Below are 13,102 nucleotides of genomic sequence, written 5' to 3'. Positions count from 1 at the left end.
CGATCTAATATCGTTCTAAAATGGTTACAAAACAGCTAAATCTCCCAAATTTGTATCTTCAAATAAACGAAACATCTGAGATTGTACTATTCAAATTTTCTTGTTTCGAAGATTTTCAGAAATTTGTCCAAAGAGCGGCCTTCCAATAATTACGCTTTCGAGGCAATAAACCATCTTTGAACCACTGTGAGCTCTTGATTCAGAATTTATTGTATCATAAGAGAGACTTCTTTCATTATACAATACACAAGGGGTCTCTCCAATGTTCTGGCATATGTCCAGATTTCTCAGGATACAGACTTATTTTTTTTCGAGTATTCACCACCTGCTGATTCCCCTATTCAATGCAAATTGTGGTTTTTATCAACTTTAAGCCCTCAGCACATTTGCACAAAGCTAAGCATATATGCTTCAGTAGGTTTTATAACCCACTTTGTATGAGTATATTAGACGCTTTAGCACAAGAAACAAATTCATAATGTAATTTCCGTTTAATTTGTCATATTGTAAGCATTGCGTCTCTCGGTATTTCCGTTGTAACCATTTTTTCATTTTCTCCCACATTAATTTTGCGGGCTCAAGGCCAAATACGCGCTGTGAGCAGCAAGAATGTGCGTTGCCTGGTTTGAGTTGCTTGGAAAATAAATTGCCTGCCAATAACAACATAAGCGACTATAAATTCAATAAAAACCAATGTCAATTCCTGGTAAACACACAGTGACAATCGACTTGGATGAAATAACCCAGCAGACATTAAAATAAATGGTTCAACAAATTCGATATCTCTACTTGATAAACGTGATTTACTTTTATTTTTCCAGTTTCAGTACTAATTATAAGCAGCAGTTGAAGTTATGTGGAGCCGGTCACCAACTGTTAAGATGCTGTTGAGAATTAACAGCTATTGAGATACTATTGAGATTTTATTGCGATGCTGTTGAGAATTAGTAATCAGAATTTGTGCGATGTTGATACGATCTTGATCTATTATTAGTAATGTTGAGAAGCAAAAGCTGTTGAGATAGTATTTAGTTGCTGTTGAGAATTAGCAAATTGATTTGAGAATTATGTTTAATGATTTAAACATAATTATGTTAATGGTTTAAATTATTAATTATTTAATTTAAACTCGAAAGAAAGGATTATAAAGGATTCTCGAAAGTTATTTATTATTAAATAACTAATATTGATATATAGTTAAGATGCTATTGAGAATAATGTTGATAAAGTCTGAGTTTACTTTGCTGTTATTATATCCATTAAAGAATGATATTTATTGAACTATTGATATCAACTCAATATAGTTGAGAAGCTATTGAGGAAAAGTTGAGAAAACTTTTTATTAATGAAATATTGATATCAACAGTCGGGAAAATATTGAGAAGGGAGTTGATAATTAAATTGTGTTTTTTGTTTCCAATAACTAGCCTTTGTTATCAAACGTTTAAGAAACTATTGAGAAAATAGCTGAGAGTTTTTCGATGAAATAACTGTTATTTTTATAATAGTTATTAATATCAACAGTTGAGAAATGTGTTGAGAAATCTTCTTTCCATTAAATTTCTTCTGGTTTCCATTCGAATTTATTGCTTATTGGTATACTACTCTAAGAAGGCAAAAGCAACAGTTTTGGAGGGCACATCAGTTCTATGGGCTTGTGTGTATATATGGACTTTCCTATTCATTTGTAATGTACTGCTCCTGGGAACATGGCATGCCAAAACGCCTTGACACATTTTAAGGCACACAAGTATCCATGTATATGTAGTATATATTAATATATAAAGCCGATAAAAATAATGTATATTTTATCGGCATTCGAGATGCTGGTGCAGACATGATGGAACGTTGCTTAGCATTGAATGGCGACAGCTTGACAAAGTGTATCGGGGTGAAAAACTCATAGCAAATATCTAGAGTATAATAAAAATCAGTTTATGAGTAAGCAGAGCAAAATGTATGAAGTGAAAGTGATTTGAAAATGGAGGGAAATTATAATATTTTATATATCATAAGAGGTCAATGAAAATATTACTATGGACTTGGAGTAGAATTGTGGTTTTAATTAAAAATATTACAATTCAAAATTTTGGACTCACTACCGCACTGTTGCGTGCCCCTTAAAATAGCAACTCATTATCCATTTAATAAGAAATTAATTTTCAATTTCTAAGCTATTGAAGAGTAATTTTACATTTAATTTCCAAGAAAATTATAGACTGCAAAATTTTCAGCCAACAAGTGCTTTCCGCAGCCAACTGAGATGACTACTTACGGAGCAGACTCACACCATATGGCGGGTGGCGACACGCTGACTCACAATAAGTCACGTCAAAATGCACGCAAACATACATACATACATTCATATACAGACATATAAATCTCAAAAAAAAAAAAAGAAACATTTGCTTATACTCGTCTGTTCATAGGTGTTCCCTCGACTTTGCCTTCACTCAGATGAGTCAACTTTAATGGCGCGACGCAATTTCTGTTAGCAAAACTTGTTGGCCAAGCGCTTGTTTAGCGTTCGACAGTCGCTACACCTAATGCAGCATGAAAAATCAAATAACAACAAAAGTTATAAAAATGCAAACAGGTTAGTAGTCTAAAAATATCGTGTACCAATCGCTGCAAAAAAGTACAAGATAATAGTAGCAAAAAGTGGCTTGGAATATTCTATGAATCATCGCCATTTAAGTGGAATTTCACAAGAAACTTTAAAATAAAACAATTATCTTGATTGCAAAGGCATTTAGTAGTAGTAAGTGGTTGTAGATTGGACAACAAGTTCAAGATAGTGGTGTTACGCATAAGCGTGTTAATTTTGAAGAGAGTTGGCAACGTTTATTGGTATAACTCTGGATACAATTAACTGTGTGTTTTGGTCTCGATGTGAAAAATAGTTCTAAAAACTATATTTTCCAAATTGAAAATTTCTATTTGTGGGTCCAAACCTTCTTAAATAATATACAAATCCAAATTTCAAAGCCAAAAAAAGCATGAATCCCGCCTACAAATCTCAATACCCAACATTTTTCGAGCGATATTTTTCAAAATCATATTTAATCCTCATTTGAAATGGGTTCACATATTTTTAACAAGTGTCTCTACAAAGCTTCTTATTGAACTTTGACTGACGATATGTATTAATTCCCTATGTTGTTCTTGTTACTTATTTGTAGCATATTTATAACAGTTCTAACAAATGACACATCGTTGGCTCACCCCGTTTTTGACTTCTTGACCCGATAATAACGTCGCTGATTGTCGTACACTCCCTAATTTTAACGTACTCGATAGAGTTCGATAATGTTCACTCCAGGCAATTTTGATAGTTTAATTATTGATCCAGGAACCCAAATTGTGTCTTCGGGAATTTCTAATTGCTTTTTATTTTAAATAAATAACCATTGATATCAACAGTTGAGAAGCTATTGAGAAAAGAGTTGAGCAATGTTTTTCTTATGACATGGCGTTGATTATTTTCATTAAATATTATATTTATTGACATCAGCACTTGAGAAACTATTGAGAAATGTGTTGTACTAAAGTACTATTTGATTTAAATTTACCGTTAAAAACCTGCATTTCTGCCAAACTTAGAACATGGTGAAAGGAACAAACAACTGGCATGAATATAATACCTGACAAAATTTATTTGCTGTTGTAATTATAGATATTTGTTGTTGTTGTAAAATATGTATTATATATCAGAAATACAACGTTGAATAAGGATATTTAAACAACTGTCAATTTTAGCAAAATCGAAAATGCTTGTTTATTTTTTCCATGAAATAATTTCATACATACATATATTTGATTTAATACTCCCGCAAACTCACTAGAATTTTGATGCTATTTATATTTTAATTATCCGTTGTGGCATATTGATGTATTATTACAGTTTTCCATGAATTTATATTTAACTTGTTAATAAGTTGTGTTCTATATCAACCCACATATTTAGTTACAAAGTGGGGTTTACAAAAGGAAAGTGAATTGGAAGTGGGGTTAAATAACTAAAAGTGAAATACACCCACATTTTCAAGGTGAAATCGGCCAATAATATGGAAATTTGTTATCAATTTCAAAGCGCTATTTGTTAGCTTAATTAAAGACTGATTTAATATAGTATGAATTTAGAGGTTATGTTCTAAAACTTAACTTGTTAGTATGAAAATCACCAAAGTAGCCTAACTTTGGCACTTATAAATTTGGTATAATAATATTCTCATATTATCATCTTCACTTTTCGCAATATTAAAGACTTTGAGGTTAGATCGGTTTATCACTATTTTGTTGCATATTGAAATGAATACTTAAAGACTGAGTTTTAAATTGTTCATTAGTGTTTCTAATGGCCAATTAATTTACTATCTATTTATCTTAATTAATTTAAAAATATTCTTGATTGAGTCGATTAGAAAATTGTAGAATATGTAAACAATTTATTAATTGACTAAACTAAGAGTGGGTTGAAATGTCATCATAGCTAATTTAGTAAAAAAACAAGTAAGGAAAGGCTAAGTTCAGGTGCAACCGAATCTCACAATTTATTGATATATTCTTATTAAGAGAACACACAATTTGACCCAATTTGAAAATCCTATAGTTAGGTATATGAGAGCTAGTGGAAGTTATGACCCGATTTTAACCATTTCTAGTACAGAGACACATTATTAGAAGAAAAATATTTCCTCGGAATTAAATGTAGATACCTGAGAGATTTACCGTAATTTACGGTGAAAAATTACCATGGGGCACTGAATTCTTCATATTCGATATTCGGGGCTTTGAAAAATTATAGTCCGATTTCGAAATTTTTTCCATAAGTGATGCCACAGATTATATACAATATTTTTGTAAAGTTTTCTTCCGCTGTCTTCATCGGTTCCTTATGTATACATTATAAAGTGAAGGAATAAGGTGGAATTCAAAATTCAGTTATATGGAAAGTTGTGGTGATTGTGAACCAATTTCATCCATTTTCCATACGTGTCATCAGAGTGTCAAGAAAATATTTTAAACCGAGTTTCATTGAAATCGGTCGAGTAGTTCGAGTAGTAGATATGGTTTTGACCCACAAGTGGGCGATGCCACGCCCATTTTCCATTTTGTAAAAAGATCTGAGTGCAGCTTCCTTCAGCCATTTCTTATGTAAATTATTATTGGTGTTTCTGACGTTTTTCGTTAGTGAGACCCAATTTGAAAATCCTTTTTAGTAATTTTCAACCTAACCTTTGTATGGCAGGTGAGCGTGGTTATTATCCGATTTCCACTATTCTCATGGTGTGTGGTGGGGTGCGTAAGAAAACAGATTGCATAAAGTTTGGTTTATGTAGTTTCATTGGTTTGCGGGATATATACAAATAACCGATTTGGGGGCGGGGCCACCACTACTTTTCCAAAAAAATTACATCCAAATATACCGCTTCCTAGTGCGATCCTTTGTTCCAAATGTTACTTTTATAACTTTATTTATGGCTGAGTTATGACACTTTATGTGTTTTCGGTTTTCGCCATTTTGTGGGCGTGGCAGTGGTCCAATTTTGCCATTCGAAAGCAATCATCTCACGATCCCAAGGAATACGTGTTCCAAGTTTCATTAAGATATCTCAAGTTTTACTCAAGTTGTCGGTTGCACGGACGGACGGACGGACGGACGGACAGACATTCGGATTTTGACTCGTCTCGTCATCCTGATCATTTTGATATATGTATATAACCATATTTCTAACTCGTTTAGTTTTATGACTTACAAACAACCGTTATGTGAACAAAACTATAATACGCTCTTAGCAACTTTTATTGCGAGAGTCTAATGAGGAGCGAAAACTTATGATATATGATCTCCGTGGACAAAACCGATTCACATTTTGCAACATTTAACGTTTTTTGAACCGTCAATAAGGAGCAATATGTGAGCATTCTTAATCGAAATTGGCCTTTTTGCAAACATATTTACTATTTTTTCGTGGTTAATAAAAATTTGGACTCTTCTGAAACATAAACATTTTCATACCACCCGAACTTAGACCAACCTTAATTCTTTTATTTATTCAACATGACTTGGACACCACCCGCTTAAACTTGTGTAACGCCCTAAACTATTTTCTACGAATTATTTGCTATTTATTAAGTCAAACATAATGCTATTTGTTCACTTACTTCCTCTTCCGCTTCCTTTGCGTCGTGCCATTTTGTTGTTGTTGAAATGCTATTTGTTCGGGTAGGCGCAGGCGATGCGCTGCTACTAACGCGTGTTTGTCAGCTGTATAGGTGTTTCTACAAGAGACTCTAATTTTAAGCTAATATACAGTCATATGTGTAAGTGTATATTTGCTGTTGTTGTTGTTACGTGCGCTCGCTGTCTGTTCGTTGCACGTTTTAGTGGCGACGTATGACGTTAATAATAACGTTTTTGTTATTATTATTGTTTTCGTTTTTCTTTTTTGTTTCTGTTGTTGTTGTTGTTATGACTACTTTCTCCTGCTGCCAGTGGTTTATTTGTTGCTGTCTTTTGTAACTGATCGATATTAATGCTTGCTTAATCCTTAAAGCTTTGAAGTTGATTTTGTTAGTGTTGTTGTTGCTTTTGTTTTTTATTGTTTGTTGTTTTGTAGTGAAGATGTTCGTTTGGTGGTAAGTTGTTATTGCAGTTTTGTTTGTATTGAACGCTTTTAGTTCACCTTTGTTGTTGTTGTTGTTGTAGCAGAGTGGGTGGTTATTCGCTTGTGTATTCTTGGTTTTCTTTGTTTTTGTCCTTACATTGCTTGGTTGCTGTGTTGTACAGCTTTATTTATATTGAAATTAGCGACGTCGCATTGTCGTAAGCCACACTAGGTGATAACTGTACATATATATATATATATAAGTATATATGTATGTGTGTATTTGAGAAATTGTAGCACAAGGCTAACTTGCCGAGCTTTCTTCCTATGTGCAAAACAACAAACAAATGCCGACAACACACGCGGTCTTTGCTTATATATGTTTCTCTATATACATATAAAGTATCTTGTATATATGCACTAAGTCATAAGCTGCCTTTGTCGGTGTGCTATTGAATTCCAAGCAACAGGGTGACTAAATTCTTCAACCGTATCGATGACAGACTTTGTTGCTTTCTACTTCTCTTCTTGCCACTTTTATTGCCACACTCAAGCAATAAAGCGAAAAAGTTGTATGAAGAACACACACGGATTCAAATATATCTATGGTATACCGTTAGCTTACAGTTATACTGTCGGTTATCAACTTCGTGGCCACTCGTTTGCGACGTTATCCTGCCTCGTGATTGCTCAGCTTGTCAATGTCCTTGAAGCTAATATTGCTTTTACTCGCTGGCGTTGTTGTTGTTATTGTATGAATTATTGTTGTTACTTTTGTTACACCGCAACGTGTCACGCACACATATAAATGAACATAAATAGTTGAAGCGCTGCTGCTTCTTCTTCTTTACTTGTTGTGTGTGATTTAACTATTCAGACTAGTTGTTGCTGTTGTTATTGTTGTTGTTGTTTATTTTTCGGCTTTTGTGGTTTTGTCGTAGACAATAAATAAACGTCATGACATTTACACTTTTTCACACATTCATCACTACAGTGTTGGTGAAATACAGTGTGTTTATTAGTGTTGTTGTACATTTCTTTCTATGGCATATTAAGTTCAAGCAGCTTGGCAAACGTTATTTCCATTGTGGGCGTCTGTCGAGACGTGTGTGCCACGTAATTTGCATAGAATGACAACATTTTTGTTATTATTATTGTTGTTAGTATTTCTCGAAATTATTATATTTTAAGCTTTTACTCGTAGTGTTGTTGTAGCATCTGCGCTTTGAACTCGTTTGTATTGTATTTATTTGTAGTTCGTAAGTCATACAATCTACTACTGAGTCTGTTGATACGATATTATTTATTTTTTTTTGGTATTTTTCTCGTTACACTTGAGAATTTGTATATTTATTTTTTTATTTTTTTGCAATTTTGTTTTTAAATATTTTTTTAAGATCTAACTTTCGTATATATATGTATATATATCGTTTGTTCACTATTTCTATTGATTATTCCATGAAAAATTCGTTGATATGTGTCACGTTAAATACATTTTCTCGGTGTTTTCTTAAATTGCATACATTTATTGAAAAAGGGTAAGCCTGAAAATGAGTAAATTTACAGAGAGTTAGTAAATAAAGTGTTAATTAAAATAACATTAAATAATAATACAAAAAAAAAACACAAATACAACTTAATTGAATTAATTTTAATGCAATTCAATTTAATTCAATTATTTAATGAAGTTTATTTTGTCTTAATTTTATATAAAATAATGTAATTTAATATGTAATTTATTTGATTATAAATGAAAGAACTTATTAATAATTATATAAACCGAATTTACTAGATTTAATTTAATGGAAATGAGTGTAATTTAATATAATAATTTTTAATTAAAATATCTATTCTAATTCAATTTAAATAAATGAATTTCACTAAATTTTGTTTAAATGAGCCCAATTATAATTATTCAATTCAATTTTGTTTAGCTTTATGTAATATATATTTTTGTACTAAATTCTCACTTAATTTAAGCTAACTCAACATAAATTAATTTTTCTAAATTTTTCCGTTAAATTTTATGCAATAATTTTATGCAATAAAACTGAATTTAGTCTAATTAAATTCAATTTGATATTTAATTGAGTTTTACTTTATGTAATTTATTATGATTATTTTTATTTATTTAATTATCAAAATTTATATTTAATTGAGTCAATTTAAACTAACTTAATTGAATTAAAATGAAATACTATACACTCAGTCCTTTTTTTACGCGATCTCTTTTTACGCTCTTTCACTTTAACGCGATTATTTTTGCAACGCAAATCCCTTTTTTTCACGCGAATTTCTCACTTAACGCGATTGCTTTTTCGTTTTTTGCTTGTTTACATATTTATAATATATAATATATACAAGAAAACAAAAACGAATTTTCAGCTAGTGGTGGATGGTTTTCGAAGTTTATTGAAAGACATAATTTTCATAATTTAAAAACTAAGGGTGAAATTGCTTCAGCTGATAGTAAAGCTGCGCTATCTGGACTATCCACCAAAGTTATTAAAAATTATTCAAGAAGGTGGTTACACGCCAGACCAAGTTTTCAATGCGGACGAAAGCGGCCTATTTTGGAAGAGGTTACCAAAACGAACATATGTGTCTAAGGCCCAAAAATCATTTGGTGGCTTCAAAGCTGCAAAGGACCGTGTAACGTTTTTATTATGTAGCAATGCTTCTGGTGCGCGCATGATGAAACCGCTGTTAGTAAACAAAAGTCTCAGGCCGCAAGCACTAAAGGGTAAAGATTTAAAACATTTACGTGTTCACTGGATGGCCAATTAAAAAGCCTGGGTAACTGGAAATATATTCCAAGAATGGTTTGCTAAATGCTTTGTACCAGAAGCTAAAAGTTATTTGGAGAAGAAGAAACATCCCTTTAAAGCTCTTTTAATAATTGACAATGCACCAGGCCATCCGTTGATTGAACATCCTAATGTAAATATCATTTTCCTCCCGCCGAATACTACATCAATTATCCAAACGATGGATCAAGGCATTATTGCGACTTTTAAAATGTACTACCTCAAAAAAACTTTTCAGTGCATTATGGAAAAACTGGAGGAAATTCCTGAATTGGACTTCACCGATGCTTGGAAAAATTTTTCTATCAAGGATTGCATCTTGTACGCGTCAAAAGCAATTCCTGAAATAAGGCAACATACGTTAAACGCATGCTGGAAATCTCTTTGGCCAGAATGTGTTAAAAGTGGTATGTCCGTGAGAAGCAATTCAACTAATTATTCAGATATCATTGATTTAGCACGTTCAGCGGGAGGAGAAATTCTTGCAGATATGACGAGAGAAGATATTGACGAGATTCTTCTAGACCGAGAGCTCGATGATGACGATTTAATTGAAATAGCTACGGAAGTAATCGAATCGGAAAATGGCAGCGACACCGAGATAGATGAGCATCTAATTAAAGCAGAGGCGATTAAGCAAGGTCTTAAACTTGCAGCAGAATTGGAAAATTATTTTGTAGCAAATGATACCGATGCCGAACGTGCACGAATTTTTCAAAAAGAATTGAGTCTCTGCATGTTAAGTTATAAAGAACTACATCGGAATTTATTGGGTCCAAGAAGAAGCATTCAAACAAAATTAACTGAATTTATGGTGCAAACTCAGTCGGAGATGCTAAGTCAATCAGAGCATCAATCCATAGTTCTTACTATTGATTCTGATACAAATTCTAGTGATATCAATGCCGGCCATCAAAATAAGCGGCTAAGAATAATTTCCACTACGGATAATGACAGTGATTAATCAGCATTCAACGGTTCCTGCATGGTTTTTGCGCGTATATTGTGTTATACGCGATATTTTTTATATTCGTCAGTTAATGTTGGAAAACTAACCATTTTTACGCGATTTTTGGTTCTTTCACTAATCGCGTAAAAAAAGGACTAAGCGTATTTATTTTTTATTAATTCAATTTAGTTTATTAGAATTTAATTAATGCTGACTCAATTTATTAGAATTTAGTTTTTCTAATTCTTCAAAACTGTTTTTATTTAATTTGACACCGTTTTATAATCATTTTAATTGGTATTAATGAAGTTTAATTGAATTAAAGTCAATTAAAGTTAATTTAGTTGTGCATAATTTAATATAATGTAGTTTAAAGAGAACTATTTAAATGTAATGAAATTTATTTTTTCTTAATTTAGTTCAATTTATATAACTTGATTAAATGCAACTTAATTTAAATTCAATATTAAATTTCGTTCAATAATTATCGACCGGTTTTGTTTTAATACAATTTATTGAAATTTATCGTACTCAATTTATTTTTATTTAATTTAATTCCATTTAATTAGTTAATAAAATTAAGTTTTTTAGTTTACTGCAATATAATTTTAATTTTTTTTTATATTTTTAATAATTTTAATTTACTATTTAATTCAGTTAATTCATAAAATAATTATTTGAAAATAATATTACTTAATTAATTCTAATTGAGTTAAATTAGTGAAAGTTACACTACATATATATGTTTAATTACTTTTATTTAGTTTAAATATAATTTAGATTTGTTTAATTTTCATTAATTCATATAAATTATTAATATTAGTTTTCAATAAATAAAATTAAAATTGCTTAATAGATTTAATTTTAAGTCTATATTAATGCAATTTAATTATCATTAATTTTATTTGATTAAAATTTTTTAAAGCAATTAAACTAAATTTACAATCTTTTATTTTTAATTTAATTTGCCGTAACTAATCTAATTTTTAATCAAACATTTGTTATTATTGCTCAATTTAAATTAATTGTAGCTGTCTGAATACTTTATATGTATTTTGCTTAATTTAGTTAATTTTTTTATTTAAACATAATTGAATACACAAATTAATTTTTAAATTCAATAAAGCAATCAAGATACTGATATTAGATAATTAATTACATTTTAATTACTTCTTTATATCATTGTAATCAATAAAGTCCCACATAAAGTTATTTGTTTCGGAAAATCCAATTTCCGCCCAGCCAAATTTACTAATTCCGTTGTGGAGTTCTCAGAAATTGCACTTCTACCATTATTAGATTCATTATCGTTTCATGTACAACACGATGGCTTACACTTCTCACTACTAATTACTTTTCCTGCATACGTCATATTATATTCCCTTTCTTTATACTCTTCCACACCGTTACTGAACCAAATTCAACAGTAATCTGCTGCCACTTGAAACGCGTTTGTCCTTCTTTCTTTGTTCAAACACAAATTCAACTCTCTTCCCTTGGACTTTTCATTACACACCTTAACCCATTTCCAAAGCACCCACTAATGTCCTGCATCTGTTGGTTTACAATAAAAAGCCAGTGTTATCTATATTTATGTGCGCATAAACTTGACTGTCGTCTGCTACGGTCAGTTCTTACCGCTCCGCGCTTACCTTGCCACTCGTTTAAGTTGTCCTCGTAACTTTTATGTTTGTTACTTTGACGTTTTGCTCTGTCTTTTTTACTAAATATTATGGCTCAGGTTTGTTGTTGTTTTTCATTTACCTTAACTTTTGTAATTCGAATTTAATGAAGCGTAAGTGGAAGAGAGAGATAGAGAGCGCAACGAAGAGCATATAACGGATAGCAAGGACCTTTTTGGGTTGTTGCTGTTGTATACTGGGGAATACCCATTAGCATTCGCTTTAATTTCAGCGCTTTGGACTAAATGTGCTGGTGGTCCGCGCACCACTTCTATGGGAAGTATGAGAACTTTTGCCTCGTGTGTAGTATTTTCTTAGTCTCTTTACTAAAGTTGATTACTTTTACTTGTTATTGTATTACTGTGCAGAAATGAGGGAATTGTTTGAAACAATAAATAGAACACAGAAGGGCTGATGCGTACCTCTGCTGAGTGTGTTGTAAGTGAGTGCACGCAAGAGAGAGTTATTCTGAGAGAACTCCGCTTGTGTGAAGAGTGTGAATTTATAAGTTCTCAAATAAATAAGCTTATTGGGTTGCAATGAAGTGTTTGTTGAAGCAGTTGGTGTTGCCATCTGTTTGTTGTTGTTGTTGCAAGATAATGATACACCAGTGTTTTGAGGGTTGTTGTGTCACTGTAATAACATTATTAGTGGTTTTACTTATTCTAACGAGCCATGAAAGAAATATTTAATGAGCTCAGCACTCTCTATCTCTCTCAGCTGTCTTGAAAGTGCCGTTACAAGCGGAAAGTGTGCTCTCTGCAACAGCAACGACAATGAATCATATGTTTCAGTGGCATTTACGGGCATTTTGCGCTGTTAAACTCTTCCGATGAGTTTTGTAAATTGATAATACCAGGTTGTTGTATTTGTTGTTTATGAATGTATGAGTGTTTTCGTGCTATGTAACAATAACTAATCTAAATTTAAATAGCTATTTGCCAGTTTTATGGCTTTGAGTAATATTTATAAGTTTTTGTGAGTGTGTAAGGAACTGTTATTGTTTGTACAGTTATATACTAAAAGTATGATTTTAAAATTTTGAGTTTAAAG

The 13,102-nt window shown here is 31.6% G+C and overlaps 4 protein-coding genes across 11 annotated transcripts in view; 2 read left to right on the top strand and 2 right to left on the bottom strand.

Moving 5' to 3' along the window:
• LOC105218914 (G-protein coupled receptor dmsr-1) overlaps positions 1-13,102 on the top strand; it is a 463,512-nt gene that overhangs the window by 170,363 nt on the left and 280,047 nt on the right. The gene's annotated exons all lie outside the window — the stretch shown is intronic.
• Positions 1-13,102, bottom strand: part of LOC128922794 (uncharacterized) — a 150,622-nt gene that overhangs the window by 9,384 nt on the left and 128,136 nt on the right. The gene's annotated exons all lie outside the window — the stretch shown is intronic.
• Positions 1-13,102, bottom strand: part of LOC105217474 (pneumococcal serine-rich repeat protein) — a 159,170-nt gene that overhangs the window by 143,951 nt on the left and 2,117 nt on the right. For all 4 annotated transcript variants that reach the window (XM_054234643.1, XM_054234645.1, XM_054234646.1 and 1 more), the window contains exon 2: positions 6,169-8,155. In XM_054234643.1, the coding sequence (XP_054090618.1) occupies positions 6,169-6,199 (31 nt within the window). In that variant the 5' untranslated portion in view covers positions 6,200-8,155. The remainder of the gene's footprint in view (positions 1-6,168; positions 8,156-13,102) is intronic.
• Positions 8,896-10,392, top strand: LOC128922793 (tigger transposable element-derived protein 1-like). The gene has a single exon (XM_054234687.1). The coding sequence runs from the start codon at positions 9,600-9,602 to the stop codon at positions 10,380-10,382; it is 783 nt and encodes a 260-aa protein (XP_054090662.1). The 5' UTR covers positions 8,896-9,599; the 3' UTR covers positions 10,383-10,392.

This window comes from Zeugodacus cucurbitae, chromosome 6, assembly GCF_028554725.1.
Source record: "Zeugodacus cucurbitae isolate PBARC_wt_2022May chromosome 6, idZeuCucr1.2, whole genome shotgun sequence".
NCBI classification, from domain to species: domain Eukaryota; kingdom Metazoa; phylum Arthropoda; class Insecta; order Diptera; family Tephritidae; genus Zeugodacus; species Zeugodacus cucurbitae.
The sequence above is the reverse complement of the archived record's forward strand: the minus strand, read 5'-3'. Positions and strand labels throughout refer to the sequence as shown.

Bases quoted from the DNA above. Each gene is read 5' to 3' on its own strand.
- LOC128922793 (XM_054234687.1), top strand. From the start codon at position 9,600: ATGGATCAAGGCATTATTGCGACTTTTAAAATGTACTACCTCAAAAAA.